This window comes from Mesoplodon bidens (genome assembly GCF_964165515.1).
Source record: "Mesoplodon bidens genome assembly, chromosome: 4".
NCBI classification, from domain to species: domain Eukaryota; kingdom Metazoa; phylum Chordata; class Mammalia; order Artiodactyla; family Ziphiidae; genus Mesoplodon; species Mesoplodon bidens.
The window spans coordinates 151503775-151515146 of record NC_138160.1 but is presented as its reverse complement, the minus strand read 5'-3'; the positions used below and the strand labels follow the sequence as shown (position 1 = coordinate 151515146).

At 68.5% G+C, this 11372-nt stretch overlaps 1 protein-coding gene across 6 annotated transcripts; it reads right to left on the bottom strand.

Moving 5' to 3' along the window:
- Positions 1-79: 79 nt before the first annotated feature.
- Positions 80-11046, bottom strand: CBARP (CACN subunit beta associated regulatory protein). 6 transcript variants are annotated; one of them, XM_081231917.1, is made up of 12 exons: positions 11003-11046; positions 7212-7325; positions 6921-7116; positions 6627-6691; positions 6472-6520; positions 6132-6276; positions 5756-5927; positions 5405-5542; positions 4777-4987; positions 4163-4411; positions 3303-3495; positions 80-2305 (listed from the first exon to the last, which is right to left on the bottom strand). In XM_081231917.1, the coding sequence occupies exons 2-12, from the start codon at positions 7302-7304 to the stop codon at positions 1255-1257; spliced, it is 2562 nt and encodes an 853-aa protein (XP_081088043.1). In that variant the 5' UTR covers positions 7305-7325; positions 11003-11046; the 3' UTR covers positions 80-1254. The 6 variants fall into 6 exon arrangements, with proteins under 6 accessions (XP_081088043.1, XP_081088042.1, XP_081088045.1 ...); XM_081231916.1 differs by lacking the exon at positions 11003-11046 and adding an exon at positions 9063-10994; XM_081231919.1 differs by lacking the exon at positions 11003-11046 and adding an exon at positions 9063-10994 and having other exon boundaries at positions 5405-5501; positions 5756-5851.
- Between the last annotated feature and the right edge of the window lie 326 nt (positions 11047-11372).

Below are 11372 nucleotides of genomic sequence, written 5' to 3'. Positions count from 1 at the left end.
AGTCTGAGCCTGAGCCTGGGGCCCTTTGTGGACCCCACAGTGGACGGGCTGGCCCGGGTCTGCAGGTCTTGCTGGTGGTGCCGGGTGGAGACGTGGGCCTCCCACGCGTGTCTGCCTCTGGCCATGCTGGATCTCTGTGCTCTCTGGTGACCTGGTCTCCCCAGAGCTCCACAGGCCCCTCTGCTCAGCCCAGGGGCCACAGCTCCACAGTGCAATGGCCGGGGGGGGGGCTGATCCCCTCCCCCCCCAAGGCCTCTGTACTCTTGGGTCCCCAGAGAAAACCCAGAGCAAGTAAGAGTATGCAGTAAATATAATCAATCAGAAAACAACACGAACTCCATCACTGGATGGTACACAGACAGCACGAAGCTTCGAGGGGCGGGGGCAGGGCGACTCAGCCGCTGGTGAGGGCTGCCCCATCTTTTGGCAATAAATAAAGCTTGGGAAACTTGAAACTTGGACCGTTTGGGTTTTGTGTCTCAAACACTGGTGAGTCCTGGCTGCTCTTTGGACAGTGTGGTTACGGGAAGTGCGGCCCGTTCAACATGCGGAGGGCGGGTTCAGGGTGCAGACACTGGGAGGGAGGGGACCGGGGGGCGTGTACAGGGCTGGGGGCGGCGGCGGCAGGTACGGTTATTGCTCGGAGGGGCGCGGACTGCCGCGAGCACTCGCTGCGGTGAGGTAAACGGCTTCGGGGGCTTGGAGGCCACGGCCTCGAGCTCACCTCACAGCCCGGGCCCGCGCGCCCTCTCTTCGCGGAGCCTCGGCGCCCCTTGGTCCCTGCGCGTGCGCCTTAGCGCTATCTCCGGCGCGTGCGAACCGGACGCGTCTCTAGGCTCGATTGGTGTTGGGAGGGGCGCTCTGCGCATGCGTCTCGCGCAGTCGGCGCGCATCGCCCCTCCAGGATGCAAGCCCTACGCATGCGCTTCCCGTTGCGTCGTGCCGGAGGCGCGGCACGGCGCCCACGGTCACTAGCCCGAGGCCGCTGTCTGGGGCCAAGGGAAGTTGAATGTGGCCCTCGGAACCCCGAAGATGAGAATCCGCCACACTCCCTTTAGTCGACCCAATGAAGTGCCCGGAGGGGACTGTGTGCGTGCGCACTTTGGTCTGGTGCAGGGTGCCAGTGGCACTGCGCGCGTGCTCGAGGCCCGCGGTCCCAGCGCAGGCGCGCCAGGGCGTCGCGCCCCAGGTGTGTCCGGCGCCGAGGCCCCGCCGGTGCCGAATAAGCTGACGAGGTGGGCGCGGGGCGCAGGCTTAGGCCGGGCTGTGGTCGGGGGACGTGGGTGCGGCCGCGGCCAGCGCAGGGGCCGCGGCGATGGGCTGGGCCAGGCGCGGCGGGAAGAGCCTGTCGTCGAGGCTGGCCGCCAGCTTGTCCAGCAGCGCGCCCGGGGGCCCGGCGCACAGGCCGGAGCCAGGGCAGCCGCCGCCGGGCTCCTCCTCGATGACGGGGATGGGAGGCGCGGCCGGGTCGTCGCCTGCGCGGCCGTCGGGTGGGCAGTCGACGCTGTCTCCGCGGCGCAGGGGCGCGCGCGCGGGGCGGGGGGCGCCGGGCTGGGCTGCGGGTGGGGCGGAGGGTGCGGCACGCGCGCCTGGGTCGCTGTGCTGCCGGCCGCGCTGCTGCCACTGCTTGCGCACGTGGGGGTGCGGGTGCGCGCGCGCTCGGTGGCGCGCTGCGGCGGGCGGGGCGTCGTCGAAGTGCGGGTCGTGGCGCAGGAACTCGTGGAACAGCGCGTCTGTCTTTTCATCGATGCTGTAGTCGCGGCGCGGGGCACGGCGAGGCCAAGCGCGCGGGCTGCCAGGCCGGGCGGGTGCTTCAGGCACGGGACCCTCGAAGCTACAGCCCACTGTGGCCTCGCGGCCCGAGCTCGTGAAGGAGGATTGCTTCTCGGGCGCGCTGGGGGGCCCGTCGTCGCCCGCGCCGCGGCCCTCGATGCTGGCATAGCCGCTGTCCATCTGCAGCAGCTTGCGCGGCCCGCCCGCCTCGCCGTCCGCCGTCCGTGGTGTGGGCGGCGGCGAGGGTGGCGGGAAGGCGGGTGCGGCGCCCCCGGAACCCGAGCTGTCGCCGCTGCGCACCGAGTCGCGGTCGTTGCCGCTGCTGCTGTGGTCTGAGGCGGTGGCCGCGTGCAGCTCGAGCGAGGCGCGCAGGCTCCAGATGTCGCGGTAGATGGTCTGGGCCTGCTCTGGCCCCACATCTCGCTCACCATCTGAGTCTTGCTGCTGCTCAGGCCCCGCGCTGACGCCGCACTCCGGGGGGAACTCGGGGCTCGCTCCTCCTGCGGCGCCCACCTCCTCGGCTGCCTCTAGCCTGCAAACCAGGCCGCAGCCGTCAGGAGGCAGCCCAGGCCCCCCGCACCCCCTCCCCGGCCACCCTGCCTCTGGGTCCGGGAGGGTGGGCACGGGTGGGAACCCTCTAGGGTCGGCCAGGCCCTGTGGAAGATGATGTATTTGTATGCTGCCTGTTCACTCTGCACTGGATGCTTTTCGGGTAAACCCGGAGCCGTCCTGGCGCCTGCCGTTCAACCAGGGCCTCTTAAAGAATGTGACCAGAGTATCTGCTGCCACTGCAGGAGGTTGGCCCCTCGCCCAGAAAGAGTGAAGGCTCTTCTCGGGAGATGGCCTTCTTCGACTAGGAGCTTCGTGTACCAAGGGGTGGCTGGGGATGGACTGGACCAAGCAGGGTCCAGCTCAGCCCGTACGCCTGGGTGACTCAGTGTGTCGCCTCAGCCCCCCACCATAGACTGACAAGTAGCCAGGAGGAAGATACACACAAAGCAAGTGTTAACTACCCAGACCAGGAAATGCCCAAGAGTCGGGAGCCCTGCTTCCAGGATCTAGTTCCCCATCCCACTGATGTGGGCCCAGAGCTTCAGCAGAGTTGTCCTTGGGCTGGGGGAGGGGGTACCGCTGGCAGAAGTGGTCACAACAGTTTCTGAGTAGCGGCCATCCAGCCCTCAGGAGCATGGACAGGGGAGAGGGACCCTGGGGCCACAGTGGAACCCTTCAGGCTCCACCAGGAAGCAGGGATACCCACGCGGGCACATACCCACAGCGGCCCTACTTGAGCAGGCATTCTGTCTTGGAGGCCCTGCCCGCCCCTCTACCCTTACCCAGTCTCCCCCTGCTTCCCTCCTCTGGTCCGTGCTGGAGAGGTGGCCCCAGCGAGGCAGCCTCCGGGAAGGACGGTGGAGCCAGAGGAACACGACCGCCTGTCCGAAGGGCGGGGAGAGAGCTCCCTGGGCCACCTATGGGGGACGGGGTGGGGCAGGGGCCCACCCCTAGCACCTCTATCTACTGAAAAATACCTGCCGAGAGTGGGGGGCGGGCTGGCGGGGCTGGTGGGGCTGGCCAGAAAGGGGCGGGGGCTCGGGAAGGCCACAGTGTCGCCAGCGCTGGCGATGTACTGGATGAAGTCCACGTGGGGGGCGTCCCCCTCCTCGTGCTCCATGCTCTCGCTGGCTGCCCGCTGCCGCTGGAAGTGGTGTCGCTTGGGGGAGCCTGTGCAGAGGAAGGTACAGCAGCCTGCCTGGGCCCCTCCCACCCCGGGCCCCGCCCCCTGATCCCTGAGCCAACAGAGCCAGCCTGGACCAGGTGAGCATGTACCCGGCCGTGCAGGTGGGGAAACCAAGGCACCCAGGGCAGAAAGGCCAGGACCGAAAGCCCGGCAGCCTGGGCGGGCGGGACTGGAGGTGCCAAGGCGGCAGCACTGGCCCGAGTGGCCCTGGCAGGCAGGTGTGGCCAGAGCACAGCCTTGTCCTGGACACCAGGTAACAGACACAGCCCGGCTAGAGTGCCGAAGAAGGCTGAAGGTGAGGGAGAGTGAGGGACAGGTGAGGGGGGAGAGGTGACGCCCTCTCCTGCCAGCTCCAGCCCTGTGGGCCCAGGGCCAGGACCCTCCCACAAGGGAGGCCTCAGTGGGAAAGCCTCAGGGGTGGGGATGACAGTCACCCAGCAAACAGGTTCTGGGCGCTTCTGTGCCTGCATTTGCCTATAAACACCTCCCGAATCACAGGCTCTGTCTGGGCTCCCAATGGCGCAGTGGGATGAACCCTCCCCTCCCCTCCCCGGCCAGCAGCACTTCAGCCAGAACTCACTCCTCCCCCCACCCCACAGCAGCTGGAGCCGGGCCCCAACAAGGGGACTGGCACTGTCACTGGCCACGCACCTTCCCTGGCCTCCAACACTGCTCGTCCCCTCGCCCCGCCTTTCCTGGCAGTGGGACCCGCCACCTCCGCCACAGGGCAGCAGGTACCCCAGCGGCCTGGCCCCGCCGAGCTCCTATGAGCAGGGATGGTTGTAGCTGTTGGTGCCACCTCCCCCCCAAGACACACATGCATGGTCCTTGGGTTGAGGTGTGGAAGCCCTGTATCCAGGGCCCCGTGACCAGGGGTCTGCAGGATCCAAGGCCCACCACCTGTAGTTGTAAATAAAGTTTTATTGGCCAAAACCGTCCTCTTTTACACGCCATCTAGGGCTTTCATGCCACCACAGCAGAAACACTGACCGCAGAGCCAGAAACACCATGCAGTGCCTCGTAGGTGACGCTCACTGATGCCCACTCTAGCCTGACAACCCCTGGTTTTTCCGGGGCTCAGCGTGCAGCGCTGGCTCTTCCTCCTGACCAGCTCTGACCTTGGGCGAGATGCCCGCTGGTAAGCGGGCGATGCCGGCCAGCATGGGGTGGGCGCTGGGGACCCCTCCCAGGGTGCACAGCCGCCTGCTCCACATTCTCCTGGGGCCACCCCTGGGCCTCGCTCCCCACCAGGGACCACAGCTCACCTCTTGTGTCCAGACTGGACGCCCGCTGGCTGGGCTCCAGCTTCCATTTCTTGACCTTGAAGTAGGGGCTGGCCCCGTCTAGGCTGGCGTGGCGCCTCAGGCGGGTGAAGAACTGCAGGACGGGGCCTGCCCCAGAGGCTGGGCCCGCCTCCCCAGGCCCTGCTGCGGCCCCCGGCCCACCAGGCTTGGCACTCCTGGCCCCCGCGTCCAACTGTGAGGGAAGAGGGATGCTCTCAGACCCCCCAGCCCCTCCCTGCTGCCCTAGTGCCAGCCCAGCCCTGGCCACCCGGCACTCACACAGAAGGCAGAGAAAGAACAGGGGGCTGGGGGTGGGCTGGGGCCTCCTCCCCCCAAGACCCTGCCTGAGAGGCTCCCCAGGGCTCGGCCAGGCGCTGGCCACCTCTGTTCCCCCAGCCCTGGACAGAGGGGGTCCTGTCCCCTGGGCTGGGATAGGTCCCCGACCACACCCTCTGCAGCTGTTGGACTGCCCTGTATGCGGGTGAGCCAGCCGTGCATGTGCCCTGTGTGCCACCTGCCCCTCTTCCCCCCCAAGCTCGGGGACCAGGCAGGGGGCCACAGGCTGCCCCGTCCTGGAGTGGGACAGGGGATGCATGCGCAGGGGCCTCACCGAGGTGCCTTCCCCGGAGTCACTGGAAGCCGAGGGGCTGATCTCGAAGTCGGCAGGGCCCACGGCCGAGTTGTAGGGGTCACCTGGCAGGGCGGAGCTGGGGCCCACAGAGCGGCCGGTGAGGGCCTTCCCCGGGGGCTGTGGGACAGAGCCGGGGTGGGGAGGAAGCAGTGACAGGTCAAAGAGCACGGGTGTGGGGGGTGCGTGCTGGACCCACCACCCGCTGGACCCGGCCAGGCCCCACTCCCCACCCAGAGGTGAAGGGCGCAGCCAGAGGGTGGGAAAAGTGGTGCCTGCTCGGGGAGTGTGGGCTGCCCCCAAGCTCCAGGCCAGCTGCCACCCCCAACTCACCTGGAATATGGCAAGGCTGGCCTTGGGGGCAGCCGTGGGGTGGGGTGTGGCGGTTGCACTAGCCTCGCCTGAGTCACACTCGTGGATGGTGACGATCTTGAGGGGCGGCAGGTGCAGGTGGGTGAGGCGGGCGTTCTTCAGGTGGTGGAAGTCCCCCTCGGTCAGGGTGTACCTGCGCCCAGCGCGCCTGCCCGTCACCTTGGGCGAGCTGGGTCCCTCTGCCCACGCCCCAGCGTCCTCCCTGGCCCCACTGTCACCCTGCCCACTGGGAGTGGGGGACAGCCAGGCACCGGCGGGGGCCAGCTCCCCCCCTCAAGCCCAGCGCAGGGAGGCAAGGTGACCTCCCAGGTGAGCCCCGGCACCGGGCCCTCCTTACCGGCGGCCCTTGTCCTGCGCCTTCCGGCTCTGCTCAAACAAGGCCGCCTCGTTGAAGGACACCCGGCGGCCGGTGGAGCTGGTGGACAGGAAGCGCTCGGTCTCGGCGTCCTGGCCCTCGGGCTCCTCCCCCCTGAACTCGGGGTCTGCGAGGAGAGCCAAGAGAGGGTGGGCCCCGGGTGGGCCGCGCCGGGCGCCGGCGGGCGGCTGGGCTGGGGGGCCGAGTCGGGAAGGGAGCGCCGAGGGCCCGACTGACCACCGGGGGCGGGGTGGGTGGGTGGAGGGCACTCGCTCATCCGCTCACACACTCACTCACGCAGCACGCGCCTGTGAGCACCTACGCGTGGGCTTAAGGAAACAGAGATGAGTCGGACTCGAGCTGCGCCCAGTCTGGTGGGGGAGACAGACAGACACAGATGGTCAGGCGGCCCGGGGAGAGGGGGGGAGGGGGGGAGGGGGGCAGACGGGGGGTGACGGGCCTGGGAGGGCTCCTCACCTTGGGCAGGGCGGGCGCCGTTGTCCAGGTAGCTGGTGGTGGTCTTCTCTGCTTCCTCTGTGGCTCTGGGGAGGGGCGGCAGGAGAGCAAAGTGGGCCAGAGGACACAGGGCGCTGCCCACGGGGTCCCCCGCAGGGCTCATGGCTACCGGGGCATCCTGAGCTCACGGGAGCCCACTCCCTCGGACCCACCCCATTCTCCCAGGCTCCCGCGCAGACACGTGGGCGCAGACACGTGGGCACCGTCACTCAGAAGCAGGCCCAGCGCCCCTGCGGCGGGGGCTCTCAGGCTGACCTGTCCCAGCTCCCCTGCGGGGCGGGGCGGGGCGTGGGGCTGGGGGCCCCGCGCACCTGTGGACGCGCCTGTGGACTTCCCAGCAGCGCCTGCAGAGTAGCAGCGCGCCCGACAGCACCACGAGGGTGCCCCCAACGAAGAGCGCCATCACCACCACCAGCAGCATGTAGTTGTCCAGGACAGGGTCGGGCTCCCCCTGCGGGGCCAGCGTCAAGGGTCAGGGACGGTGGGCGTGGACTCTGGCGGCCCCGCCCCCCGTCCTCCCCGCTCCCCCCAGCCCCCCTCACTCACGGTGGGGCGGCCCGTGGCGTTGTCCCACGTCGTGGTCAGGGCGACCGTGGTGGAGGTGGTGGCGGCCGTGGCCATGGTGGCCGTGGGCTGCATTCTGAGGCTAGGAGGAGGGGCCTGGGGGGGCAGGGCCTGCTCAGCTCCAGCTCCTCTGTCCCTCCTCCCGCTTTCCCGGGAGCTCGAGCAGGGGACCACACAGGGCGGTGACTCACGAAGAGGTGGGGGGGAGCCCCAAGGCAGCCCCCACCCGGGTCAGATCAGACATCCATGTCCCCATCTTTGAAAAGGGGAGGCGCGTGCGTATCAAAAGCTTCCCCAGCCGGTGGGGCCGGCCCGGCAAGGTGGCATGGGGCGGGAGCCCTCCCTGCCCAGGAAAGGAGAAGCGCCTCTACAATAAATAGGCAAACTGAGGCCGTCAACTCACTACCGCCAGACCCCAGGGGCCCTGCCTGCACCATCAGGGAGCGGGAGGGGCCGCCTCGGCCCCAGGAGACTGGTTCCAGAATAGCGGGGACTCGGGCCATCCCTGGGGCTGGCCAGCCCGGGGAGGGGGCGGAGGGGCTGAGCGCCGGGACTCCAGGTTACGACTCCTGGAGGTACAGGTTCCCCCTCCGCCCAGTGCCGGTGGGAGTGAAAAGGCCAAAGGAGGCGCATCTGTTCCCAACCCTCAAGAATCTGGTTCCCATGGCGACTGAGCGAGCAGGCCAAGCTGGGGGGGGGCGGGTTGCCAGGGAGCACTAGGGAGGGGAGGGGGCGCGGGGGAGGGAGGCCTCCTGCAGGGGCGGCTGGAGCCAGCCCCGGGCGGCAAGATGGCTGCTGCCGCCGCCGCCCGCCGGTGCCCGGTCGGCGGCGTGCCCCCGCCGCACCCGTCCCCGGCCGAGCCGGCCGGGCTCCACGTCTGCCTGACGCCGGGGGCACTGAGGCAGAGAGGGTCTCAGCTCTCGTGAGAGGGACTGCCTGGACTTTGCACCTGACCGCCCTCCCCAACACGCGGCTCTTCCCGGCGGGAAGGACCGGTGGCCGCATTCTGGAATCTCAGGAAACCGAATCCGGGGCCGGGATGACCAGCAGCCCTGAGTGGGCACGGCGCGCGACCCTTCCCCACAGGAAAGGGAAAGCCTGTGCACAGGTTCCAGCGCCCCCAACCCTTTGGGACTTTCACCCTACTCGACAGCGGGGGAAACTGAGGCCCATAGCAGGGGAGGGTCCTGGAAAAGCCAGGTGTCCTCGGCACTTCGGGTCAGAGGCTGGCCGCGGCTCCCCGGCATTCTCGGGGGAGGGGACGCCTCTATGTAGGCCGGGAAATGAGTTCAGGTTAGAGGGGGAGGGGGCAGAGGCACAGGGACGATGACAGGAGACCAGGAAAGACGGCAGGAGGCCGAAGGGGAAGGGAGGTGGACTCCTAGGGAGCAAGTGGGGACGGGAGACCAGGGCGGAGGTTGCCCACGGGCCACCCTAAAGTCCCGCCGGGCCGCGGCTCCCGATCGAGCTCGCCACCGCGCCCACCCCCGCGTCCCCAACCGGCCCCGGGGACCGGGATGGCGAGCAATGAGATGCAGAGAGCCGACCTCGGGCACATCTCAACCCCGGGCTAAGCCCGGGGGCGGAAACGCCACGGCTCTCGCCGAATCTCTCAGGGGGAAACTGAGGCTGAAGGAGGGCGTGGGCGAGGGTGGCCGAAGAGGGGTGCAGAGCCTGGCATGTCGGCCCCCACGCCAGCCCTGGCCCCTCCGCTCCCTGCCTCCGGCCTCGCCGCCTCGCGGGAGAGGGCCGGTGGTCTCTAGCCAGGGCGGGCCGTGCGGCCTCGGCCTGTCCCCCGCCCGCCCCGGTGCAGCCCCAGGCCCGCGCGCCTACCTCAGCGCCGGGGCGCGCGGCCCATGGGCGGCGGGCGGGCTGCTGCACGGCGCTCCCGGCGGGCTCCGGCGCCCGGTAGCCGCGGAGCAGGCGGAGAATTTATGAATGGAGAGCTCGGCGCGCGGGGGAGGCAGGCGCGAGAGGAGGGGTCACACACGTGACCGCGCTGGCGGCCAGCCCGCTCCGACCCGCTCGGTGCCGCCCGGTGCTGCCGGGTCCCCGGCCGGCCGCCCCCACCGCGCTCGCCGCCGCTTCTCGCTTGCTCCGCGGCGGCCACCGCCTCCCCGTCCCTTCCGGCGGGGGCGGGGGGCGGAGCCTGTGCTCCTGGGCGCCCCCTCCCCACGCGGAGCCGCCCTCTCCCGAGACAGCTGAATCTCCGCCCCCGGCCCCTGCGGCACGATTCCCCGACCTCCCCTGGATCCCTGGGGACGGGGGACCAAAGGGGTGTTGGTCCCAGGGCGCACGACTCCCCGCAGCCTGGAGTCCGGGGGTGCCCAGACTCCCTATCCATCGCTTCCCCGGTTTGGGAGTCTCCGGGGTGCACAGCCTAGGGGCTCCAGGGCACATGTCCCACTTTTCTTCCCCTACGTGGGCAGCACTGTCAGGGTTGTTTTGTTAGGATGAGCAGCAAAGATAATGGAACACAACGCATTCTGAGTGCCACCAGGGCTTGCCCTGGGTGAGGTGACAACAGGACTACCCCTGCAGAAACCCCATGCCTGGTCAACCCCAAAGCTGCTCTTTCTCAGACAGTTGTGCCTCATCCTTCAAGATGCGCAGGCCACCAATCTGCCACCAGCCTGGTCAGGGTCCCATCCCAGCCTGCCTGGCCGTGTGTTCAGCACAGCACAATGGCACCCCTTTCTCCTCCAGTGAAAGAGGAAGGCCCAGTCCAACCTCAGGGCCTTTGCACGTGCAGGTGCCAGGCCTGGACAGCTTATCCCCTCCGGAGCTTCCTTCACCTCTTTCCCAACGACAAATTCTTCATCTCCTCTTGACTCCCTTTGCTAACAAAGCAACTCCCACCCCACATTCCGGACCTCTGCTGCGCTTTGCTTCTCTCCGAGGCCCTGCACGTCGTTGCCTGTTACTTGTTCCTCTGCGTTGTGTCCCTTCTCAACCCTGCCCCCACTGCGGTGACCTCCAAAAGCAGTTCATTTACAGCTGGGTCCGCGAGCAGAGCATAGCACAGGGGAGAGAAGGTGTGTGTCCAGTGGATGAAAGGGTGACACTGCCCAAGGAGGGCAAGGGGCAGTCAAGTGGACAATTACCCGGGAAGGCTGGCTCCAGGCGTGTGGGAACTGCATGGGCAAAGTCCCTGAGGTCCTCAAGTGTGTGGGCTGAAGGTGAATGTGTTGGAGGACCAGGGGGAAGCAGCTTGTGTTCCCAGCAGGGGAATGATGTGGTCCCTCTGGCTGTTTGTGGAGAAGGCGCCGTGGTGAAGCTAGGGGAGGAGCCTGGGGCCATCCAAGCCAGTAAAGGTAGCTGCAGGGGCCAAGCTGGGTGGCTTGTCGATGGGTACACCAGAGAATTCCAGGATAAACCCGGGTTGGGGACCTGAGTAACAGGTGATGCCCCGACCCCTTGGCTACTCTGGAGTGGGGATTAGAGACAAGTCCAACAGATGGGTCTGAGAAGCATATGAGAATAGGCCTCCATTCCAGTAGGATCCAACCCGTGCACAGGACGCACCCCTAAGAAATGGGAGCAGAGCTTCCCTCTGCACACACCCGACTAGGGCCAGGATGCCCAGCGCATAAAGACTGATTCCACGAGTACCCCTCACAGCGCTGGCCTAGAGAGGGGGCGGGGGCCTGGGCGCCAGGCCCCGGGCCTCCCTGGTGTGAGAGACTCTTTCGGCCACAGCACCTACCCAGCCACGAGCCCAGGTGTGACACCCCCCCGCCCCCCCCCGCTCCCTGCATCCGTCCTCTCCTCACCCAAGGCCCTTCCGGATGTGGACCCCAGCCCGGTCTAGCCGGACTCCACGTTTTCCCGGAGCCCAAGGTGGGGGCTGGGGCCCAACCCGGGGTGCCGACCTGCCCGCGCGCGGGGGCGGAGCGGTGACGTCAGCGCCGCGAGCGAGGCTGCGCGGGCCGCGGTGACGTCCGCGGAGCCGGGGGCCGCCCGCGCACGCGCCCTTGCGTCAGCAGCGCGCGGAGGCGGTGGCCGGGAGGGGCTGCGGGGGGCGCATCTCCGGGCGCGGCGCGCCCTCTGCCGGCGCCCTTGGAGTTGCAGCCAAGAGATTCCTATACCGCTGGACGCTTACGGGAGCTGGACACTCCGCCTGAGATACCGTTCCCGGGACGC

Bases quoted from the DNA above. Each gene is read 5' to 3' on its own strand.
- CBARP (XM_081231917.1), bottom strand. From the start codon at position 7,304: ATGCAGCCCACGGCCACCATGGCCACGGCCGCCACCACCTCCACCACG. The intron at 6,277-6,471 runs GTAGGTGCTCAC...CTCTCCTCGCAG, and splicing joins CTGTTTCCTTAAGCCCACGC to ACCCCGAGTTCAGGGGGGAG. The intron at 5,543-5,755 runs GTGAGTTGGGGG...TCTGTCCCACAG, and splicing joins CCAGCCTTGCCATATTCCAG to CCCCCGGGGAAGGCCCTCAC.